This window comes from Charadrius vociferus, unplaced genomic scaffold (genome assembly GCF_000708025.1).
Source record: "Charadrius vociferus isolate BGI_N301 unplaced genomic scaffold, ASM70802v2 scaffold59, whole genome shotgun sequence".
Classification (NCBI taxonomy): Eukaryota; Metazoa; Chordata; class Aves; order Charadriiformes; family Charadriidae; genus Charadrius; species Charadrius vociferus.
The window spans coordinates 1,628,522-1,652,611 of record NW_009661371.1 but is presented as its reverse complement, the minus strand read 5'-3'; the positions used below and the strand labels follow the sequence as shown (position 1 = coordinate 1,652,611).

Genomic DNA, 24,090 nt, shown 5'->3' with positions numbered 1-24,090 from the left:
CCAGCTCCCCATAAAGGTGGGACGCAGCTGCATGCCAGCCCCTCTCCCTTCTGCCCTTGAAAGCGTGGGAAGTGGCAATAAGGGCTGGGCTGAAGCTGTGGGACCACATCCCTTGACATGGGGAGAAGTCGCCAGCGCTCATGTCCCAGGCAGTCCAGACAAAGCTGAAGCTGATGCAGTTGTTTTGTGAGTACCTGCTCCTTGGCTGAGATCTGCAGAGGGCCAAGTACAGATGTCAGACCGTGGCCAAAAGCACAAGGCTGAACTCAGCAAGAGGAAGGGCAGGTGCTCTGCAAAGTCAAGGAGGTACCTACATGGTCAAATGTGCCTTGTTCCTTGTTTTGTTCAGTTGGCCTTGTTTTTTCACCCTGAATGTATGTTATGTTATCATCAGGCTCCCTTTCAGAGGAAGTGAACCTCAGCCTTGGTGGCAGTGATTCGCTTTGACCCTGGCAAATGTGTGCAGCTCATTTCCACGGATCACTCTGTGCTTTCCTTTGCCCAAGATGACCATGGTGGGAGGATGCTTCTTTATTTTATTTTAACCTTTAAGTGTGGCCAGCAGGTCGAGTGATGTGATTCTGCCCCTCTGCTCTGCTCTGGAGAGACCCCACCTGGAGTACTGCGTCCAGATCTGGGGCCCTCAGCACAGGAAAGACATGAACTTGTTGCAGCAGGTCCAGAGGAGGGCCACAAAGATGATCAGAGGGCTGGAGCACCTCTCCTATGAAGACGGGCTGAGAGAGTTGGGGTTGTTCAGCCTGGAGAAGAGAAGGCTCCAGGGAGACCTTAGTGTGACCTTTCAGTACTTAAAGGGGGCCTACAGGAAAGAAGATTGGGACAAACTTTTTAGCAGGGTCTGTTGCGATAGGACAAGGGGCAATGTCTTTAAACTAAAAGAGGGAAGATTTACACTAAATATAAGGAATAAATTTTTTACAATGAGGGTGGTGAAACACTGGCACAGGTTGCCCAGAGAGGTGGTAGATGCCCCATCCCTGGAAACATTCAAGGTCAGGTTGGACGGGGCTCTGAGCCACCTGATCTAGTTGAAGATGTCCCTGCTCATTGCAGGGGAGGTTGGACTAGATGACCTTTAAAGGTCCCTTCAAAGCCAAACTATTCTATGATTCTATGATCTCTGCAAGATGAAACACAAGCATAGCTGACAAGACAGTTCATGATATGACTGACCACTGTAAATCTGGCTCCCTCCAGGCACGGAGAAAATATTTGAATAGCATCTCCTCACAAAATATCCGACTTTGAGGTGCTCTTCTGCCCTGCTCCAGACTTTGCAATGTCCAGCTTTCATTCACGCTACAAAACAGCCACCGGGGCCAGCTGCAACACAGCCTGCCCACTATGTTGAGCACTTTAAGCTGAAACACTGTGAAAACCAACAACTACCTTGGGACCAACCACGTGGGGCTCATACGGCCTGGGCAGCCAGCTGCGGCAAGCACTGTGCCTGCACCAGGAGGCCTAAGTCTGTCCCTCCTTGCCAGGCTGGCAGTAGGAATCCTTCCTTGGTGCAAGCCATCAGGCCCACCGAGGTGCAAACTGTGATTTTCTCATGGTGTAAAAAATGTGATGTGTGGTGGCCCGAGAGTGAGAGCAGCCCCTGTGTGACAAGCAGGACATCCCTTCGGTCTGAGCTCTGGTCCTCAGAGGTGATGGGCAGAACTGCTGAAGGGAAATGTGTCGAGGCAGCAGGTGAAACACAGGAAATAAGAGCAATATCCTTGCAAAGAACATTGTGCAATTGGCTGTCCTTCTGCTGAAAGACGTATTTAATTCACTCGGAGAAAAGATCTCTGTAAGAGGAAATGGTGTTCGCAGAAGAGATGCTGTTTTGTCCCTGGAATTATGCAAAGTGAACAAAAATATGTGGCAGCAAGGTCACTCCCTGTGATTTGCCATTTTCTTTGCCCAGAGACTAGAAAAGGTAATTCTATTTCACACAGAGACAAATTATTTGAAATCTCCTTCATAGCTCAAAACCAGGCAAATAAAAAGTACCAGAGACACTGGAAGTGTCTCTCTTGGCAATCAAGCACCGCATACACTGCAGCTGAAAGTTTAGCCCTGCAGTTAATGAGGTGTGACTGCTTTTGCTTTAAAGTCACACCATGCTTTAGACATTTGAAAAATCCATTTTAGCTCTAAGAGCAAATGAGAAACAAGGTATTTACCCCACATCCTTTCCCATTTGTACTGTTTTAAGCAATGGGCTTGTCCTTGTCAATATATCAAATGTGGCAGATGACGGGTTTCAAGGGCGATGGCTAGAGGAAGAAAATGAAGCAAGGTCATTGACGTGGTTTGGTGAGGCTGTGGTGGTCCAGCGGCACGGTCCATCACTCCGCGGTCTGCAGTGCAGACGTCTCTTGCGATACCTCTCGTGGCAATTGAAATGGAGCGGCAGCAGGCACTGGGGACTATAAACTACGCCAGGAAAGAAAAGTCAAGTGGCCAAACAAATAAGGGAGAGGAGCTCTCCCTCCCGTCCTCTGCGACAGGATTAAGGACAGCCAACAGATCACGGGGAGGAGTGGAGGAGCACATGCGTAAGGGGTCATTACCTGCAGGGGAGGCAGAGATCATGTTTTGCTCTTGACTGAAATACTAAATACAGAAGAAAGCAACAGGGAGACTATGGATATGAAATGCTTTGCCACTGAAGAGCTAACATTTTCATTGTCATGTTGTGGTGAAAGAGTCTGGTGTGCTTTGCAGTATTAAATACTATATTCGAGTATCAGCTATTATTTATTAAGTATTAAAATCCTGTACTAGTTTTTAGGAAAGGATGAAACAATCAGGTGCCTGAGTGATAAGTGCGGCATAAAAATCTAGATAAATCACTGCTGTCACACTCAAATAATTTTATTCATTTGAAATTAGGTTTCCTGGAATACAGTCTCACGAGATACTCATCTCCTCTTCGAGACAAATCTGACAGGAGAGGAGATGCTGCAGAGTGGATTAAGCAAGAGATAGCGCTCTAATCCCAGTTTTCCTCTCTCACTTGGCGTCCCTGGGAAGGACAGCATCCCTGTCCTTCTGATTTCTCATTTGTAAAATGGGATGATAACTGCTCATCTCTCAGGGCCATTATGAAGATTAATGTGTTTACAAAAGCATTTAAAATGCTAAGTACTTCTGGTTCCAGTCCTGTGAGATTCAAAATGCCAGCGCTGAGGTGCTGAAAACCTTAAGCTCTTGCTAACTCTAGTGGAAACTATGGCTGCCCAGCACTTTACAAGAACGAGGAGAAACATGTCATTGTTGAAGTCATGAAATCCTGTGCTGCTTTACTGCATAAAATGAGAGCTGCGCCATTGTACCTGAAAGGGCAGAGAACACAAAAAATCATCGTTTAATTTCATGCTAAGGAAATTATTTAAGGTTTTGTATTCTGAAACATGTCAGTGTAATTTGTCTAGGGACTGATTCCCGCACCTTTGGCTACGACAGGATTTTTTGCACGGGTATGGAATACAGTATCAGCTCAGAATTTGCTGTACTTCTGTTAAGCTTTAAACTCTGCAGCAGTCAACACAGACTCTTAATTAGCCTCAAACAAAAGCTTGTTTCACTATTACCAATACAGCCAATTTCAGCCACTTTTCTTGCAACATATATGCTAAATGAAATGAAAACCCAAATCAAGCTTCAAACCCCCCAGTCTTAACGTTTGTGAGGAATAGCCAGCAGTGACTCTTCACCGTAGGCTCCTTTACCGAGCCCGCAGGATCAGACGGAGGAGCATGTAAGTGCATTTGCATCCAGTAAAGCCCCTGTGTTGTTAGTACCTCTTCTAGTCCACGCAGAAGTGAAAGTCAGCAGCTTCTGCAGGCTTCACGCTTCCTTCCACCAGTTCTGTTTTTCACAGTGAAACAAATTTAACACATTTGAGAAAGGCACAGAAAGAGGGAGATGAGTGAGCCGGAGGAATTGGTGAACCAGGGCTAATGGTGTCCCCGAAGGGATTGCTAACTCCTTGGGTAAGGGGAGGGAGGCAAGAGGTTGTGGCCGTACGCGCCAAGGCTGAGGAGCAAAGCAGGATGGTGTGGTTTACCAAGAGGCAGAAGACTTTCATGTGAGAGTGAGACCAGTTGCCAACTTGCAGGATAAAAAAATCTGTTTGTGCAAGGCAGCTGTGTGCAGACAGAGCACACATGCTGACATGTCCCAGTAAAAGCCAGTCGAAGAACGTGGTCAGGTCTGACTGGTAAGATTTTGTGATGAATTTGTGATCTAATTTTGCATCTGATGCCCAAGATTTCAAATCTGTGTGTATGGGGCATCTGCTGATTTTTTTTAAGACGTCAAATTAAAAGTTAATATTAAAGCTGTATGCTTTGACTCACTGATAATACTAGTAAACCCAATAAAATGTTAATTTGTCCTCATATATTTGGCAGGCCCTGAAAATGATGGTTCAGGAGATGGATCACCGATGTTATCCACTGTTACAGTAACGCCTCCTCCTGCTACACATTCTTCGACTGCAGATGACCACGAGCCAGTACTTGTCACTGCAAGCACTACTGAAAGCACCTTTGAAACAAAAAGTACTCCAAGTACTGAATTGAATGCCATGAACGATCAGGACAGCCTAGAAGCAGAAGAACAGTCTATCTTGATATACGTTGTCCCCGTCGTGCTGCTGGTCCTGCTGATTTTGCTCATCGCATTTTTTGTAATACATCATAAAAGGAAAAAGTCTAAGCAAGGTAAATTTGTCCTCTTGCACATCAGAAGGATATTTTTAGGATGTGCTCGTCACTAACAAAACGTTATTTGGAGGCCTGGGATGCCACATTTAGGATGCACTTCTCTGGTTGTAGTTGCACGTTTGACAGCTAGGAAAGGGATCCATCCCCGGCCCATGGTATCTGGGCATGCAGCTCTCCTTGGGTGGGAGCTAATTCGGCTTCTTGACACTTCCTGCCCACATTGGACTCCCACGGGAGCCGCTGCACTGAGCTCCAGCTCCTGGCAGTGCCGGGAATGGCGCATGGATGTAACCGTGTGGCTGCAAACGCTTATTCTGTCTTTAGGCGTAATAACTTCATGCAAGGTGAATTTAATGCTCCTATTGCCTATACCGCCCACAAGGTAAAGCTGCTTGGACCCTCAATCAAATAAGAACAAGCAAAACCATGATAAAGAATGCTTTTAGGGGATCCTGTAGGGTGGTGGCAGCTATGAAGATACCGCGGTAAATGAGCTAGGAATCCCGTGGTCAGACTGCCTGGGTGCTGCGATAGGGAGAGCAGTGCTTCAGGAAGGTACCTTGACCTATTAGCAAGGAAATAGGTAACTTGGAGCGTCAAGCCACAGAAAACAAACTGAGGTGTCAGATTAGAACCACACAGTTGGTAAGTGAAATCCTGAAATGGTCGTATCGGTGTCCCTACAGAACAAGAGCGCAGCTGTAAGCTCCTCAGCCTGCAGACAGTGACATACGTTCAACATAGATTTAAAGTCCATTTTCCAAGGCATTTTTAGGCTGCACCTGCCTTATCGCTAGGTCACCCTCGTAGCAAACTCTGAATTCACAACCAGGCACCTTGTTGCCTGCCTGTTTCTGGAGGACTTGAAATGCAGACACACCATGCGGAGGGACAGGAAACGTGGTGCTTTGCAGTGGCACAACCCTGGGATCTCTTGCCCTGTGCCTATTGCTTGGAGCTGGGATTTTGGGCATCCTTAAGGTGGGGGCAGACAATTCTGTGTCCCTGGGGTGGCTCTGCAGTCAGGGAATGTGCTGGAACAAGTGTCAGCACCCACCAGCGACACTGAATTAAAAATAAGCTGATTTAAGACAGTATACAATATGAATCTTATATGTAGTTCTTCATTCTTTTTTGAGGGCTGAGGCTTTTCAGTCACTTGATTCTTTGAGGGGAAGATATTTATCTGAATAATGGCTGCTACACTATTTTTTTTTTCCCATCTTTACTTTTTCTTGGGGTCATAACTAGCTTTTGACATCTGGCTAGTTCAGCTTCATTTGCCTAACGGAGATTTAATCTGCCATGCAAGTCCATCCCCCCCTTCTTCTCTCCATGAGCGGCTCACAGAGTCTCCAGGCAGAGCCGGATTGCCTGCGTGTAGTCTGCAGCAAAATGTCCCGACGCTTCCAGTAAACAATTTTTTTTGCAGCAGTGGTTCCTTTTCAGGATCCCATTTCTCTCATGACATCTGTTTTGCTCAGGGAAGCGTGCATCTGCCGTGTCCTGCCCACCGCCGCGCTAACACTCGCTTTGCTCCCAGCACGGCTGAGCTAATAATGCGCTGCTCTTAGCGTGTTCAAGATTAAAAATAGCGAGTTCCTCTAAAAATGACAAACAGGATGAAATGTTTTGTCTTTTGCCTACACATTAACTCTTATGCCTTTTGAAAATGCAACGTGTTTTACGTGACCCTGTTCAAGGCTTGCTTGCAGTCTGGACCCTGTATATTCAAAGAGCAGAACTATGAACACCAACTTTTTTCTTTTCCAGATGAGCTGGGAAGTGAAAATGTGAAAAGGTAAAGTTTATGAACATCACTTTTTTTTTTTTTTTTTTTTTATTCTTTTACTCTAACAGCATATTATGATTTTTGACTCCTTCACCACCTGTTTTAGCTTAACCGTACACTAAACACCATTGCCTTTTGCTATCAATTGCTCCAGTTCACTATCTCTAGAGGTGGCTAAAGTGTGACTTCAGTATCTAGCTGAAGATGTAAGACTAGAGTAGGAGAACGGGAGTTATGGTGGCTGAGGCGAGTGCCGCCCCACAGGCACCCACCACCCGCAGCCACCCCTACGCCTACTGCGGCCCCCCCCCGCCCCCCCAGCCACGAGGCAGCACAGGATGTACAGTGTGCCCCATGAGCAAAGAGGATCAGTTCCCAGGCTCATCACAGGCTTTTACTATTCAGAACAAGCTCTGTGTCTTGCTCCCCTGTTTTTCAAGTTTGTCTTCTGACTCTGAGGTGAGGCAGAAAGGCTCTCCCAGCTACCGTGGAAGCAATGCCTCACTGGCTGGGAAAACAAGCCAAAAGCTGCGTAGCTCTCATCAGAGTCATAATTTTTATCGTTATCTTTTATTGAGCTCCATCTTGCTAATCAATGCTGGAAGTTATGAAATTGGCTTCATGGGGAAAAAAAAGGAAGTTTTGCTAAAAATATTTTTTCTACCCTGTGACTCCAGGAATGATCAGCAAAGGGAAGCTAAATAGAGGCATTTAAATAAATGCAGAGTTACTCTACTCATGACCTTTCCTTCTGAAGTTGCTGCCAATGTCAGTCACAGCTAGGATGAAACTTTAGGCCCTCTGCTTTTATCACTGGAGCAACAGGACTTTTGCCGTGTGTTCCAGCAGGGCAGAGACAAACTATTTCATTTTCCAGTTTTCTATTTAGAGTAGGGAGAGTTCTCGAATAGCTGCAGTGGTCCTGTGCTCTGGCATATCCCAGACCTGCACCACCTGAGTCCCTCTGCCTGCAATGTCCCACCCAGTCCCACCTCTGCCCAGGACGGGCATCTCACTGCCACTTCTTCACATCAGTTTGCAGCCGTTTCCCTCACACCCATTGGGCTGACATCTCCTCAGATTACTTGGCTAAGATGCCTTTTCAGAGTTCATATACGTGTCTGGAATTACAAAAGACTTATACAAAATTACTACATTGCAAGTTGTTTGAATTAGGCGTTTTGTGTAATGCCATTTTTTTTTCCTCCCTCTTCTCAAGTCCTATTTTTGAAGAAGACACACCCTCTGTTATGGAGATAGAAATGGAAGAGCTTGATAAATGGATGAACAGCATGAACAAAAACGGTACACGGTAACCCCTCTACTCCATCATCCCTCTCTTTCTCGCTGACGTAGATACCACGCATAAAAAAAAAAAATGAATGTAAGGCAGTTTGTATGTGTGTCACTGCTTTTCCCCAACATCTTGAGTTGTATTCTTGACTCCCAGCTACTAAAATAGCAGCACAAATGTCAGGGGTAGAATTGTTCAGAGGAGTATTTTAGTTTGTGTGGGAGCTTATTTTTAACATATGATGGAATATCATAAATGTTTTGAGTTTCTAGTAGACACTTTTATTAAATACATGTATAGCTGTGAACAGTATTTATATTTTTAAATACACATTTTTAATGCAAAATACTAGTTTCTCTGAAGCATCTAGTCTCTTTTGAGTCCTCAGAGTTTCTACAGTTCTGTGCTCCACGTTGGGCTATTGGAGAAGAAATGTGCATTTACCCATAGTGCAGACCACCGTTTACTTAAAATTGCTGCCAGGATCCTATGAATACATCCCTCCCCTCCCATCTCTACCACATGAAACACAGGCTGCTCTTTGCTGTCAGCACCATTCACCATCTACATCATCTCTTACAAGTCTATCAATCAGCCCACAGAGCAATCAGTACCTGCAGTAACTACCACCATCAGCATCTTCAGCTCCTTCTTAACTACTTCTAAGTGTCTTGTATTTCCCCCCCCATTTTCCTCCCAACTGAAATCTCCCAGTCAAAATCTCTAAGAGCCCTGCATCCTCCTTCAAGACCATCCTCAAAAAATGCAGGTTTTTGGTAAGACATGAATTAGCTGAGGCCTGATTTTGAACTGCTAACAGCTTTTCACTGACTATGAAATGCTGAAACCCTGATATTTTTTCATTCCTGGTCCCTCGCCTTATGTCCAAATGGCTCATTTGCCTGCCCTCCTAGGGATGCTTTGTTTTTCAGGACATAAAACTCTTTGGAGCATTTCTTTGTGTTAGCACAGTGCTCCACATGATGGGGTTTTGACCTTCATGGTCCGTAAGCTCTAGCAGAAAACATGTGCTAAGCAGCAGTAGTGAAATAGAGACAGTATGTATAGTACACTGGTTGAAAGAGTGCTGTAAAATATTTTTTTTAATTGTGTGGACAGAAGTAAGCAAATAGTTTACATATGGGGTTGGGTTTTTTTTCGTTTGTTAGTGTTCTGTAAACCCCAGCCCCAAATTCCCAGCTGGACTGTAAAGCATAGGTGCCACTATAAGCAATGGAAGATTAACAAATAGTCCTCCCTGTGGGCATTTACAAGAAACAGTCCTGAAAAGTAGTTCATTTGTATAGGGGTACATAAACAACTGAAATATATATAAAGAAATAACGGCAACACCTATTTGGTGTTGGAAGATTTAAAACCACATAATATTTATGCTGTGGAGATCACGCAGATTTTACAGATAAAAGAATGCAAAAGAGCATCTGCAGTTTTACATTCTAGAAAGACTGCATGATAAAAGTTGATGCAACTTTGGAATAGATGTAGAAGAACTGCCAAGAGTAACTATAGTCGTCTTTCTTACCCTTTTTCAGCTGACTGTGAATGTTTGCCTACTGTAAGAGAAGAAGAAAAAGAATCAATTGCCAACCCAAGGTATTTTAATTCATTATATTATTTGAAGAAATCTGGGCAATGTCATTCCAAAATAATCTAATTTTTTTATTTGTAATTATAGATAGAGTGATTCTTTGGTCTATTTAAGTTTCAAAGTTTTTGTATAGAGAGAGACTTTGATTTCAACTTAAACAAGAGGTTTGACGCTCTTATTTCTAAACCGGTCCCTGCCTGTAAATTGCACCGCTAAATAATCCTGCAGTTGTAAACCTGTGCAAGACAGACAACCAGATGGCACAGATGGAGTTTCATTTGCTGATCAGACTTTAATCACAGTTTCCCAAGGTGTTAATACAAGCATTCAGCATAGCTTCCTTGGCACTCCTCACCGGCGCAGACACCCAGCTCCCCTCTGCCACCAGGTACCTATAGGTCCCTGAGAGCCACTGCCAGATGCGTTGGCGGGAGCTGTGACCTTCCAGACAGGTCTGACCCCAAGAGAAACCCCAAGGATCTTTCCCTTCCAAGCAGAGATCCCAGACGAACCGCAACAAACAGCTGGTAAACTTAAAAACTTTCTAGCTGGTTTCCTCAGGATTTTGGCCACAACCCCTAAAACCCCTCTCAAATTCACATTTTCCCTAATTAAAAATTCCAGTTCCCGCTCGAAGCAAGGGGCTGTGCATCGCCCTTCTCTGCACGCTTGTGTTGCAACTGCATTTTGGGGAGCGGGCAAAGCAGCTCCTCTGCGCCAGGTTATGATAACAAGCAATTAAACCATCCTGTGTGCCAAGAAAACCCCCGGTGCAGTGGAAGCAGTGGACACAAGCAAGCAAGGCTGGGAGCAGGGAGGGGTGGTAGGCAGGAGGAGGACCTACGTCTTCCCCTTTGCGTGGCACCAGACAACTCAGCTCAACATGCCTCTCTGACAGAGCTCCACCTCCCACTGCACACCATCATAATATCCCCGTCCCCCACTTTTCTGAGTTCCCTTGCTCAGGAGTGAAACAACAGTGATGTTAAATCATCACTGCTGGAGAGTTTGCCACTCAGTTGCTCCAAAGCTGCAGTTTCAAGGTAGCTTTTAGATGGGGCTGCTCCACTGTAGCTATCTGTATTTAAAAGGTTTCTGCTTACCCCTATTGCAAGAGAAATTGTTGTTGTGTTGTGGATTTAAAAAAAAAAAAAAAAAAAAAAGAGAGACTTAGACTAGAGAGACTAGGTTTCAGATGCAAGCAAGCACAGTAATTTTACCCTGAGCAGCTGGAAAAGATGCTGGATTTGCTAGGCATCTGGGTCTCCCCTTCCAGCCTCTAAACGATAAGTCAGAGGGGGAAAATTGTTAAGGAGAGGCAGCTGTGGACTGGTTCTCTAAAAACAGATTTGCTGAGCATACCACTGGCTATGGGAGCGCATATAGGACAAAGTGTGCTTGAGCCATATGCTAACACCAGCAGAAGTTAGTCATGCTATAAAAGGCTTTTTAGGCACAACCGCACCCTGAGTGTTAACTTTACTTTCCAAAATGTTAACAGTTCATTTTCAGAAAAAAAATAAAAATCATCACGACCTACCAGCATGAACTGACACTTTAAATACCCTCCTTGCTAAAGTGCTTTTGCACTGGATTTGCACTAACCCCATCAGAAGGTGGAGTTTTTGCTTCCAGCTGGCAAAAGGTATCTTTGGGCTACACCCTACCTCAAGTTCCCCACCTGTAAAATAGAGATATTGTCACTTCAAAGCACTATAGTGAGGCTTAAGCCTCGACGCAAAAAAGCAGCCCTGTTCAGATAAGTATGCTTCAGTCAGAGTGAAGGTACACACATTATTTAAGCATATTTTCTTATGACTAGTATCTTAAGATCAGACTGTAGAGAAATTTTTGCCTCTAAATTGTTGGAAGGCAAACAAGTGCAAATAAAAAGAGGAGATTTATCTCTAAAACATTCAGAGCTGCTCAGACAAAGGGTATTCGTTGAATACAAAGTGCAAGATAATTAGGTTCGATTTCAGATTCTGAAAGACTGCTTTCTTCTCAAATTATGGTAATTCCTCTTTTAGATTTTTATTGATGATATTTCAGAATGGGAAACATCTCAAGGCCTCACTGAGCACAGCTGGCTGAGTGTTGTTTTCCTGCTTCATAAAGATGGTGGGGGGAGTTCACCAAGACCCAAATGTTTTGAACTGTGAATTGATTTTGATGAGTTATAATTTTGAAAACACCTGAGACTAAATGTTTCAATAATCACATTTTGACATTTTCAGAATGAAAGTTGTTCCAAAACTACTTTTCAGAGTAAATGACTTTTTAATATAAAATTTTAAAAAGGTTTAAAGAACAGAACCCTGTGGTAGGGAAATATTTCTAAGTTAAGTGTTTCCCTTCACTCAAAACTGCTTTTTCAAATTTCATTTTACATTGAAATGAAACATGTTTCAAAGTTTAAAGTGAAAAGTTATCTAAAGTGGTGGGATTTCCTGGTAAACAAAAAAAATTGATTCCTGTTTACTTCTGCAGTTGAACCTTATCAGACCAAGATCTGCTGCTTTCCTGACCAAACTCTTAGCTGAATAATGTCAGAGAGAACTACGTTTAGATAAATACTTGTTTTCAGCAGCTCTTTTGAGCAAGAAAAGTGAAAGACTACGAAGCGAAACGAAACAAGCTGCTATTATTATGGCAAAACCTTGTACTCATGAGCATCAAGGCTGCAGATTTATGCACAAGAGGCAAGATATGACAGCCCGGGCTCCTTTGTAGGTGGAGGTCATCTGCCTTGCACATAAGCCAAGTTAAAAATATGTATTAAAAAAGTACATACACATATGTATATTTTAAATAATATATCTTGCCTTTGAAAGCTCGTGCTAAAATCCTCATTGTGCTTGAGCAGAGAACCACAAAGTCTCCCCAGCATTACCGGTGGTGGGGTTCCCATCCCGTGCATGCAGGAGGGAGCAGACAGGTGAGGGCTGATGCTCTCATGACACAAAGCGGGTGTGAGACCAATCTCTTCTCTGGGGACCTTTACTCCCCCAGCAAAACAGGAGCGCAGCCTGACCCCTTTACAGCATGGGGCTTTGTTGGCTGGCAAGTGTGATGGAGCAACTCCCCCCTCTGCTTTATCACACCTCCTGAGGGGGTCTGGTTTTCTTTGGGTGCTGCTGGGCATGCTCCTAGTCTTTCTGTCCGAAAAAGGGTGACTTTCTTATGGAGACATGTTCTGGGTGGAGAATAAGTCAGTACGGAAAGAAACACTCCTCTCCCAGGCTGTGCTTCAGTTTGGCAAGGTACTTAAAAACATGCAAAATATTAAGATTATGAGTGGCCCTTTTAACTTCAGAGGTGGTTTAAACCCCTGCTGTTAATGCTGACTGAAATCTAACCAGCCGATAAAAAACTGTCACATTTTTAATGTTGGCATGAACCAAACATTATTCATAAAGTGCTGGGGAGCAAGCTACCTAGGCAGAAACCAGCAAGGCAGGGAAAATTCACCTGTTATGAGGCCAGATTTAATACAAAAAGTTCCGTCTGTAAAAAATTATCCTCCCCTGTGGCAAAAGGGCAATTTGATTGCTCAGTCCTCGCTTGGGAGTCAGAGACAGGGTGCACTGGGTAGCCACTAACCAGCAGGGAAATCAGCCCAGCCCTTGCTGCCAGCATCTAGCACCACGGATGGGGTCATTTCATGCATTGCATGGCTGACACATGTTTTCTCATAACACCTTCTCATGAACTCCAGAAATACTCTTGCATATTATTGCCTGCTGAGACAACTGACCCAACAGCATGACACTGGTGTGGTTTTTTTCTTTTCCATGTATACGCAGTGATGGTGAATCATGAAGTCAGAACAGCAAAGAGTTGGTTAAAGGGAAGCAGCACACAAGCTCACAATCCTCCAGATATTGGATGAACTGGATTTAAATATAATTCACCTCAAAAGGCCAGAGAAGTAAATGCTTTTTTTTGTGCATCCTGCTACATACAGTCTTCAGAAAGGAAACATCACCAAGCGGAAGAAAAGAAAAGAAGAAAATCTTACTATAGTAAGATTAGGGACTGATTTAAATTCCTTCTGCAGTGAGATTTATCACAAATCAAGAGAAGCCTCTCCAAAAAAAAGAAGTTCTCAAAGTAGTTCATGTTTCTGTCTAGTTCTTCAGTTGTGTATCATGCAGAACCACTTCTGTCCCAAGTTTGGTGGGTTTCTTCGTATTTGTGTGCTTTTTTTTAATATAAAGAGCAACCATAATTCTGGACTGCCCTGGTTTGGTGTGTGTGAAGGTCACGCGTATACAATGTTTCTTTTTCCAATCTACTCTTTGGTAACAGTGCACTGATTTGCACAGGACTTCTGCTGGGCAGGTGCCAGAGTGGGACTGACAGACCAGCTCTGAGGACAGACAGAGAAGCTGAGAAGCCTCTCAGAGGATTCAATGGAAGCAACTGCAGCCCAGCAAGGGCATGGTCTTTGTAGCTAGCTTTTTGGTTTTCAAATTAAAGGCGTTGTAGAAGTGAAAAATATTATTTCAAGATTGCCTCTCAGTTCAGTTATCTGCACAGATTTGTACCCTGGGCTCGCTCTCACCATTTAACCCTCCTCCTTGCCCAGCACTCTTCTCTAACAACCATCTCCTTCAGGAATATTCAACTTGAAAATATTTCTTAAAAAATAACAAATATTGAAAAATTGAACAAGTCAGTACTCACACCAAAACACAAGTTTCTTTAAGTATGTGTTATGCATAACTACTTGGTCGAGGTTTTCAGATGCAGTAAGATTTCTGCTGCTTCTGTTTTTTTAATATTGAGATTGGAATATCAGAAATACATTGACTTCTGAATGTGCCTGGTCACATTTAATTACACTAAAAAAAATAATCAGACTCCTGGGATATCTCAAGGTGGGAATATAAATATTGTAATTGCATCCATTGATTTTAGGTGACGTGTTTCTTATGTATATAGTTTACATACGTAACACACATGAAAGTGGATCCTTGTCTCTGCAAAGCATCCCCTACCTTATTTAAAATAGTAAATTCACATCCTACCATATCTTATATCCCACCCTCTCATATTCTACCTACCCTCGTCTTTGTACATGTATCATTTCTCTCCACTCGATACATGTTTAACATATAGTTTTGCTACGCCTGCAAATATTTCAGTAATATGTTATCAGGCACGGCTTCGTCAAAGTAGACAAATGCTCCAAGCCTCCAGGATGACAGTGAAGTGTCACTAACAACTGATGGATACAGGGAAGAGTTCAGCTTTGTGAGTAATTGAGGATGCGTCAAAAAAAAGAGGAAGAAAACATTTACAGCTAACCATATTAATTTGTTACTGAATATGACTTGACTAGTAATTTCCTCAAAGAGTAGAGGATTCCTTCATTGTTCCGAAACAATTTATTGCAAATATTGGATTTAATATTGAGTGATGGTGAATTAATTTTTGCTGCTTGGATGATTGTTAGCTTTAAAGATATGTTTTAAGTTCATCTTCCACAATTTTTGTTTTCATGTGAAATTTCCACAAGTCCCTGACAACAAACTCATTCTCTAGAATGTTAACTTAAAATAATGTGATCACAATGGGAAAAAAGTGAAAGACTGAAATATAGAAAATTTAAACAAATGGAAGTGAATATTTTCTGGTAGCAGATTTGTTAGCAACTCTTTTCCAACAAAGATGTTATGCTCAGACTTCCTACAGTTTGCAAAACAGTAGCCTGAAGATACCCCAAACAGAAAATGTTTTCTTTAACAGTACAAGATAAAAAGATGTACTTTGAGACCATTACCGGCTGTGTGGTTGGAGAGCAGTCCGTGGTGACCCAGCAGCTTGCAGCATCAGTGTCCAAGTGGTGACTCCCACCCCACCTTGCCTCGGGCGCCTCAGCTCCACATGCAGCAGCCACCGCCTTCGCCATGAAGAGAGCTGCAGCACAGCGGCAACAAAGAAGAATTGGAGTCCTTGCCTTTTTTAAAGCTTTATTTTATTATTTTTACTTTTGAAACTTACCTAATCCCCCTGCCCCCAAAATGGCATTATATAGCATAAGTCAGTTCCGAGATGCTGATGCTGCTTCACCCTGTCCCAGCTACGTGGCTACAATAGCGTAACGCAGTAACTCAGTCTGCTGCGGCATTTGAGAAGAGGCTGTGTCATGCCTCTGTTTTGTTGTTTGTTTGGGATTAATGTTAATCCCAGATGGTCCTTTTGTTATTTGAAACTGTACAGCATTTTATCTAAGTTTTTCACAGAGATTTAGTTTCACTTAAAAAAGAAAAATTTAAGTTTAGCTTGAGGAAATGCATATTCTGTAAACTGATATTAGTAAGCATTAATTCTTACTCCAGAGTTCATGATTAATCAAATTCTACATCAAGCTTTGAAATCAATTTTGCACAGAACTAATATCTAGGTGAGAGCTTTATAATTATCCAGGTTGTGCCATTTACCATCTCCAAGAGCTGGCACATTAGAAAATGTATTTTCTACTTCTGGAACTTTCTAAGCATCACAAAATACAAAAAATGGTTTGGACACTTCTGTGGCCAATTTTGGATGTAAGTTATCTGGATCTACTGCTTTTTAAAAAATACAAGTCTCATAGTTGCTGTGTTACTATTGGAAAAGATCACATTTCATCAAATCTTACCCTCCCCACATGAAACAGACCGCCTGTCAAATAATTTGAACTTCAGTATAGTTATGGATATTTCTACCAGATTTCCTTAGTCCTAGAGAAATACAATTTTTAGTATTTCTATTTTCCCCTAAACATTTTTACACCATTGTTATTCCTCCCCTCCAAAGAGAAATGCTAGCCTTAAGCTATGGAGGGGATCCCTCATTCATCCGATACCTCACCCCTCTGGTCTCTCTTTCACCTTCATTTTAACCTTGATTTCTTCATTTACTATGGCCACCGCTCAGCATCCACTCACTCCCCTTAGAGCTGAGTCTTTCTGTAGCACCCAGGTTCATGGGCACAGCTCCAGCGTGGTACCCGCCGGGGCTCCTCTCCTCCCTCACCCTGTTCGGTATTTCCCTCTGGTTTACTTGTGTGCCCCTTGCGCTCCTGTGTGTTTTACATTTGCCATCAGTTCCTGGACATTTCCTTTTACACACAGTTATCTCAATGTTTTAATCCTGTAGGTGGATTGAATTACAGGGGATTTAGACAGTTTTACACCTGTATTAGTACAGCCAAAACATTGTAATATTCCAGTTTACAAGTATTACCTTTACACCTTCTGTTGATGCACCTTAATTTTCCCTAAATGATGCACACAGTCAAGTCCTCTAACCCACAAAACAAAGAGCAGAACAACCAGATAGCAGATAAAATAATTTTTAAAATCTGCTAGTATCTTAATATTGCCATACGCTACACAGTGTTTATGCCTCTGATGCAGTATCCTCATCATCAGCCTGATTGGAGCCGACCCATCTCACCATCATCTTGCAACACTTACCACCAACTGATAACTTGAGTAATTATGCCTTAGTAGAAATTGAGAAAAAGCAGACAAATATACAGTCGCTTGCACTATGTATTATTCTAAAATATTTAGCAAGTGTGATGATCCCTAAGGAACTGTTACCTCTTCTTCCATTTTCTTCCAGTATTTCAGTAGTTACCCAGCACTGCTCAAGGCAATTCGACATCTAATTTATGGTGTGAGCACTTTTTGTCCTACAGAAGGCAGGAAAGCTGAAAGAGAAAGTGTTTGAGAAATACATTGATAAAAGGAAGAGTAATTAACAACCAGCATCTCTCCTACATATGCTAAAAGTCAGTATCTTCGAGAATTTTTCAACAAAGTAGAAATGCCTCCTCCATAAAGTTACAAACATAAGGTTAGCAGCATTACCAGCAGTTGATTAATACCATAAGAGTCATGCACTTGTCATGCACATAACCCTTACATTAACCTCAACAAAAAAAAAAAAAAAAAAAGAATGTTGGGTTTAGTTTCTAGGTTGTTGTAAGTCATGGATACATAGGTAGCTATTAATCTAGGAGATAAAGTAAATTTTTTTTTTGCAATGCTAAGTCTGATGGAAAGCTATAAAAAACCCAAATTTTGTTTACTTTTTGTATATGAAATTGGTGTATGTGCATGTGTTTTATCAAATAGCTGTTTCAAATTATTTTGTAATTTAAACATTTCCAAGTCATAGTGTTGCTTAACTGTATATAAGAGTTTGAGATTTTAAAGAATCTTTTCTAATAAAGATTTATAGCAGGTTTTAGTGTCCACAGGTTCTCTTTTTCCCCACCATGCTGCTAATCCATTCAAGTCAATGGCTACTAAATTTGTTGTTGACGCCAAGATTACTCAGGCCTTAGAAGATGTACAAAGGTATATATATGGTATATTGATATGTTACTATTATCAGGTAGCTAAAATTCAGGCAAAGCCTAAAGGCTAGTGCACTAGCCTTTCCAAATTACAGAAGTGCTTTGAAATTCTTTTTTCCAGAGCAAAAATGAGCTGGTTTATATTTCATTATATTCTTATTTGGATATTCCAAATTGTCTTTATCAATAGTCAAATTCTGGCTCCAGTGGAATTGGTGGATGCCCCCATGATTTCTCCTTGGGTGATTGTAGTCATCTGTCTTTCATGATGGATTGCTTCTCAGGTTATTCCAGTTAAGCACCAAAATGGGAGTCCCCAAATAGATAAAGCTGCTAAAATAATTTTCAGTGGATATAAAGGAAAAGAAGAAAAGATAGAAGAGAGAGGAATTTCTAGATAGAGATTTAGAAAAGATTAATAAAGCAGACCAGTACTTTCACCCATGTTTGCAACAGACAGCTTCCAGCTTCATTAGAGGGGAGCAGAATGGCCCTGGGGGTACCCAGAAAGCTCAAGTCACTCTTAATTCTATGTAATGCTTTTAACGTTCAAACAATCTCAATATGAGAGCATCGTAGCAATGACCAGGCAGAAACTAGTTCTCTGTCCCTCTCTCTCACCTAAACATCACATCAGCAAGAAACTTGTCTTTGGTACAAGTACAGACTCTTAAAAAAACCTAAATCTGTATTTTGGGCCAACAGTTGTCCAGCGAGGTGCAAGAGAGGACTTGACTACAGAGCCTCAGGATGTAGTTTGACACCTTGAGGAGTAACACAGAGTTACTCCCCCATCCCCAGGTGCCTCTCTGCATGCTGCCCTATGGACCAGGGGCTCCTCCAACATGCACTAAGAGGGGGCTGGAGAGGGTCATGGGGCAGCTGGTTTGGCAAGGGGAAAGGGGATGAGGGATGGGCAAAGGACAAATCCTGCACCAACATTATCATCGACATACACAGAAACACATCCCAAGCACTAAATCTGTGCTTAGGTTTTAAGACGGGTTTAAGTCATACTTTATATGAATATTGGGGAAAAGAAAATAGTAGTGGCATGGTCTGACATGACAGTGAAGGGCAACACCAGCCATTGTCCCGCAGGCTGCCGTGCCCTTCCAGCAGGTGGTTGCTTCAGGTCTGGTTTCATGCTGGATCAGTTCCCTGGCCTGATTTTGGGTGGGATCCCACATGCTGAGGGCTGGGAGTGCTCCCCTGCTGCTACGCAACCCTCCAAGCACACAAGCAGATACTGCAGAGGGGTGTGCAGGGGGGACGGGCAGCATCATCACCCCTCCCCTCTGCAATGCAAAATACAAACGAGGGTCAGCTGGTTCACACAATCACGTAAACAGTCAGACATGGGGTATTTTACATGTATGTTAGTGCTATTGCTATCGCCTGCTCTATGGGAAATCATGTTTCTCTGCAAACAAAGGCTAAAAGCGTACCATACGCTCACAAGAAGAAAGGTTATAAACACAGCACAGCTCTAGGAGCAAACTGCACCTCACTTCCACACCCAGCCCACCCCGAGGTGGGGGGGAATACCAGGCAACGCACTGGTATGAGAGCCACAATCACACCAACGCACTCACAAGTTGAGGATTATTTAAGTAGTGCATTATTACAGCCTGATTTGCACTCTCCTTTTATTTTTTTTTATATTAAATTGCTTTTTTTTTATTACCAGGTTTTCAATGGTTATTTTTATACCAGCCATGCATAACTATAGGTTGAGAGCTGTCAGATTGGTTCTGGCAACTGGAGAAATAAAAATTGCTAATCTGGGCACCTGAAAGACACAGGAAGCCATTTGATACACGCTAAGAGGTTTTTGGCACAAAAATAAGGTTTCTTTCCTTTCCCCATTTTTTGAAGAAATCAGATGTGCTATAACTTACAAATAGAAGGGGAACATAAATACATCTAGCTTTTATTCAGCTGATTTTTTTTTTAAAAAAAGGAGATCTCAATAGAAGGATCAGGACATCTTTTGACTAGCTGCTCTTTCATGAAGAGGATGATTTTTCACAAACCCAAACACTTCTGAATATAGACATTTCAGTGGTTTAACTTCTGCAAAAGGTTTAAAGAGTTACTGAAAAGGGACTTCTCCACATATTTTGGGAGAAATTTTTGAAACAAAAGTATCAAGTCCAGAAGTGGAGTGAAACATAACTTCAATTAACTTTCCCCCTTGCCCCCAATCAACTCAAGTTTTCTTTATTCTTACTTCAATTCACAGGAGAAGCTAATGTTTGAGACTTAAGCTCTGTAAAATAGAGGAAATAAAGCCGACTACAAAAATACCCACCCAGACATTACTGCTAAAAATACCAACACAGAAACCTAAAATCAAGTCTGAGTTTCAACTTACATATTTAGTTTTGGGAAGCAATACCTAATGAAGACGCACACATTAGTCAACACCGGGAAGGGAGCATTATCTCAATTTTCATTTTCTTCACAAGCTGAAGACATCCATACACTTGTACAATGCGCACGCACACACACACACACACAAAGTAGAAGTTGAAGACTTGCCTTATAATCTCTGATGTTTACCAGATCTGACAGGTTTCATGAACTGCTTGGAACTTGCTTGTTGTAATCAGACTTCTGTTATGTTTTATAACCCAGAATAAGGATCAAATGACATATGTTATGCTGCTGTCATTGGGATTTGTATGACAAGGCATCAAAACTAGCAGGTTTCCCCAACAGAAGAGGCAGTTTTGTTAATTCCTTATTCAAGCAACTGTAGCAGATTCAGCCATTCTGCACGCCGCCTCCCCCCCCCCCTTTATTTTTTTAAATTAACATAGTAGTTTAGTTTTATTTGCTTTCTACTCTCAGGGATGCTAGTTGGGCTTTTCATTGAAAAGTTTTGTTTCTTTTACAACAGGCCCAAATAATATCTGGAAAAAAAAAAGGTATCTTTATAGTCTCTCCAACCTCTGTAGCAAATGCATTCAGGCTGTAGATGTAATGGCAGCAATAATTAATCTGCCTCAGACCTCTAAGGTTACCATTCACCACAGATTAGCTGTAATTTTTATTATTCAGCATCCTGTAATCAGATTGTAGCTATCAAGAATAAGCATATACCCTTTCTGGCTTAAAGTACCTGCACACTTGTCCCGCTTCACATTTTTCTTGCAGAATACAGCAAGCAGCACTCACTGCAGGGAAATGTCCAGTAAACTATTAGAAACAAGTAAATTATGCACAGGATGGAATAACATTACCAAAAAGCCCTTGTTTAGATTTCCTGAAAAAAATTATATATATAATTTGAGCATGGTATTATAATGAACCAAAGCATCTTCTTCCCAGCCAGAGGCTGCAGGCTTGCTGTGTAGCCCCCATGCTACCAGTAAAGGAGCATTTTTGGTTCCAGTCCCTCTGCTGGGGGACTCTCCCAGCCACATGTTGGCTCAGGGCCCCCGCTTGCCTCTGCCTTAGACACATCCCGCTCCGGTTCAAAATGATACTCCGAGTGCCACCCCCAGGAGGGAATCCCGACCTACCACAGCAGAAGTGCTTTTCACTGCAGCGCATACTCCACATTGAACTGTACTTCATATTGCTGAAAGAAGGAGCCAAAGAAGGAACCCAGGGTGCAGGTGTAGTTACTGCCTACAGCATGGGGACAGAAGGGGGACATGCTCTTTCCCCAGGACACACTGGCTTGGCTGCCTTGCTCCCCAGGGTTTGGCCCGGGTTCCTAACAAGCCGACTGCTGTGTCCCCAGCAAAGGGGTGCCCAACACTTTCTGGGGAGCACCGCTGACCTTTGTTATCTGCCCATGACCCTGAGGGCTCGCTGGAGCTGTGGGGCAGTGAGATAGCTTGCTGTGCTGGTGGGATCAGCTGTAAGGGTGATCACCCCAGGGGATGAAGCCGTGCTGGTCAGTGCCACAGCCAGAGGAAAACGCTTCCCAAGGGAAGATCGCCCACAGCCCAAGCTTTACCACAGGAAGATGTGGCTTTGAGTCACACAGCACACTAGAGCAGAAAGATCTTCGGCCAGACCTTTTCGGTCTTATTCATGGAATCCTAGAACGGTTTAGGCTGGAAGGGACCTTGAAGATCATCCATTTCCAACCCCCCTGCCATAGGCAGGGACACCTTCCACTAGACCAGGTTGCTCAAAGCCCCATCCAGCCTGGCCTTGAACACCTCCAGGGATGGGGCAGCCACAACTTCCGTGGGCAACCAATTCCAGTGCCTTACCACCCTCATAGTGAAAATTTTCTTCCTAATATCTAATCTAAATCTACCCTCTTCCAGTTTGAAGCCATACCCCCTCATCCTATCACTACATGCCCTAGTAAAAAGTCCCTCTCCGGCTCTCCCATAGGCCCCCTTTTAGGTACTGGAAGACCACAATACTGGTCCTGCAGACCAGTCCAAATGATACAAGGAGACTCTTCTCAAAGCACTGAAAATTAAATTCAATCTGTGTTTTGACAGTTTTCCTCCAATTTAAACAGGGCTTCTCTCAAGTAAGGGCTGCAAGGTTGCCCCCAATTTCTTAACAGCAGCATTTACTTTCCCAAGGATGACATGATTTTAAAATAAATCTTAAGGGTATTCTGTAGCAAAACAGGGCCAGTTTAAGAAAGCAAAGAAACACAGTATTTTTTTCTCTTCTAGAATAACTATAAGCATTTTCCCTGGGGAAAATAGATGCTTCTTATCTGCTAGGCTGTATGATGTTTGAACACAAAGTTAATGCAGAAGAAATCAGACAGCAACTTTCAGGAGCAGGTTGATTTAAGAAGTCTAGTTTCTTTCAGTCACTATATTGCTAGACCTGTCAGAGAGTTTAATGCTTTATTCCCAAACAGCAAAGCGGGAAAATAGGACTCATGGAGACAGTAAAGTGGAAGTCTTTCTGAAGCTGGTTCATCCAGTGTTGATGACAATGCTGTAGGGATATGTGCAAAGAGCATCACTGTCTGTGGAGTAGTGACTGTCAGAGTACACAGATAAAAGGGGTAACCAAGGAGAAAGAGTAAATATAAAATAAGCCTATAACCCTAGAGGAAAAACAAGGATTTGTATAGCCGTGCATTAGTTGGGTTCACAGAAGAGATTTATTTTTTGAAAAAACACAGGAACAAAGAAACGCCTCTTTACTGTGATTTGTATACTTAAGGTTAAACATACTGCTAGCACTTAATTTAACCATAGATAACTCTTTTCCATTTTTAGTGTCATGAGCAGCCTTGTAGGAAAACAAAAAAATATAATAAGAGCTGAACTAGTCAACTCATAAAAGACCATAGTCTAAAAAGGACAGATCCTTGTGTTACCTCGCTTGAGCCAAATTGCTGAACTGAAAGCAAAAACCAGAAGGAGGCATGAATCGAAGTATTATCCTTGTGCATTCCAGGAGCACAGGAAGAGCTGAGGTCTGGGGGAGGACTCATAGGTCCGGGCAGGCAGCACAATAAACTAGTTCCTTTCTGTTCTATTTATTTTGCACAGATTGCAACTATTCTGTGAACACAAGGTTAGTCACAGGAGATTCGAGTTAATACTATTTATGGATGTACATATTAACACAAAATAACACCAGTCCTAAACTGCTCCCTCAGTTTTTGATCAAGTTTTATTTATTTATTAATAATTAGGTTTAATGTTCCTGCACACTAGTCTTCAGAACTTGTTTACATCACTTCATGCCAAAGCTTCAAATGCATTAAAGGGGAAGTTCATTATTTTTGATTTATAATTATCCATGACAAGGAAGATCTTAAACAAGAGCAGAAGAGAGTGGGGAAATGATCTACCCATCCTCTGTTTATGCAGCTACTACAAAGAGGCATGTGATGGTTTTGGCCTCAGTCCAGCTACCATTCATCTCTATAGGACTCTTTCTACAACTCTCACAGAAGTATCATGAAGCCCTTTCTAATCTTGAAATAACTCAGGTATAGACAGGCCATTGCTCTCAGTTGACAGAGATCCCAAGCTGCTGCCTTATGGCTGATGAGCTATTAAGTGGCAGAACAAAAAATTGTTGATATACGGCATTACTGTTCTCCTGTAAATAAATTTTCCCATAGCCCCAGTGATTCACTTCCCTCCCATCCCCGTGTCATTAACTATCAACTGGAAGAATCAACTAAACTTGTGTATGTCTGGGAAACACAGGCCAATAAACCAACCAGCCCAAACTGTTGTTTAAAACCAGGAGACTGTTTAAAACTGGAGGCGTCGATTATGCCAGCTCTCAAATCACATTGTTGCCCAACGTGACCCCTGTGTGCTGAGCAGGAAT

At 42.5% G+C, this 24,090-nt stretch overlaps 1 protein-coding gene across 1 annotated transcript in view; it reads left to right on the top strand.

Moving 5' to 3' along the window:
• Positions 1–24,090, top strand: part of TMEM154 (transmembrane protein 154) — a 44,718-nt gene that overhangs the window by 4,830 nt on the left and 15,798 nt on the right. The window contains exons 2-5 of the mRNA XM_009893764.1: positions 4,431–4,742; positions 6,519–6,546; positions 7,757–7,842; positions 9,385–9,445. Of these exons, the coding sequence (XP_009892066.1) occupies positions 4,431–4,742; positions 6,519–6,546; positions 7,757–7,842; positions 9,385–9,445 (487 nt within the window). The remainder of the gene's footprint in view (positions 1–4,430; positions 4,743–6,518; positions 6,547–7,756; positions 7,843–9,384; positions 9,446–24,090) is intronic.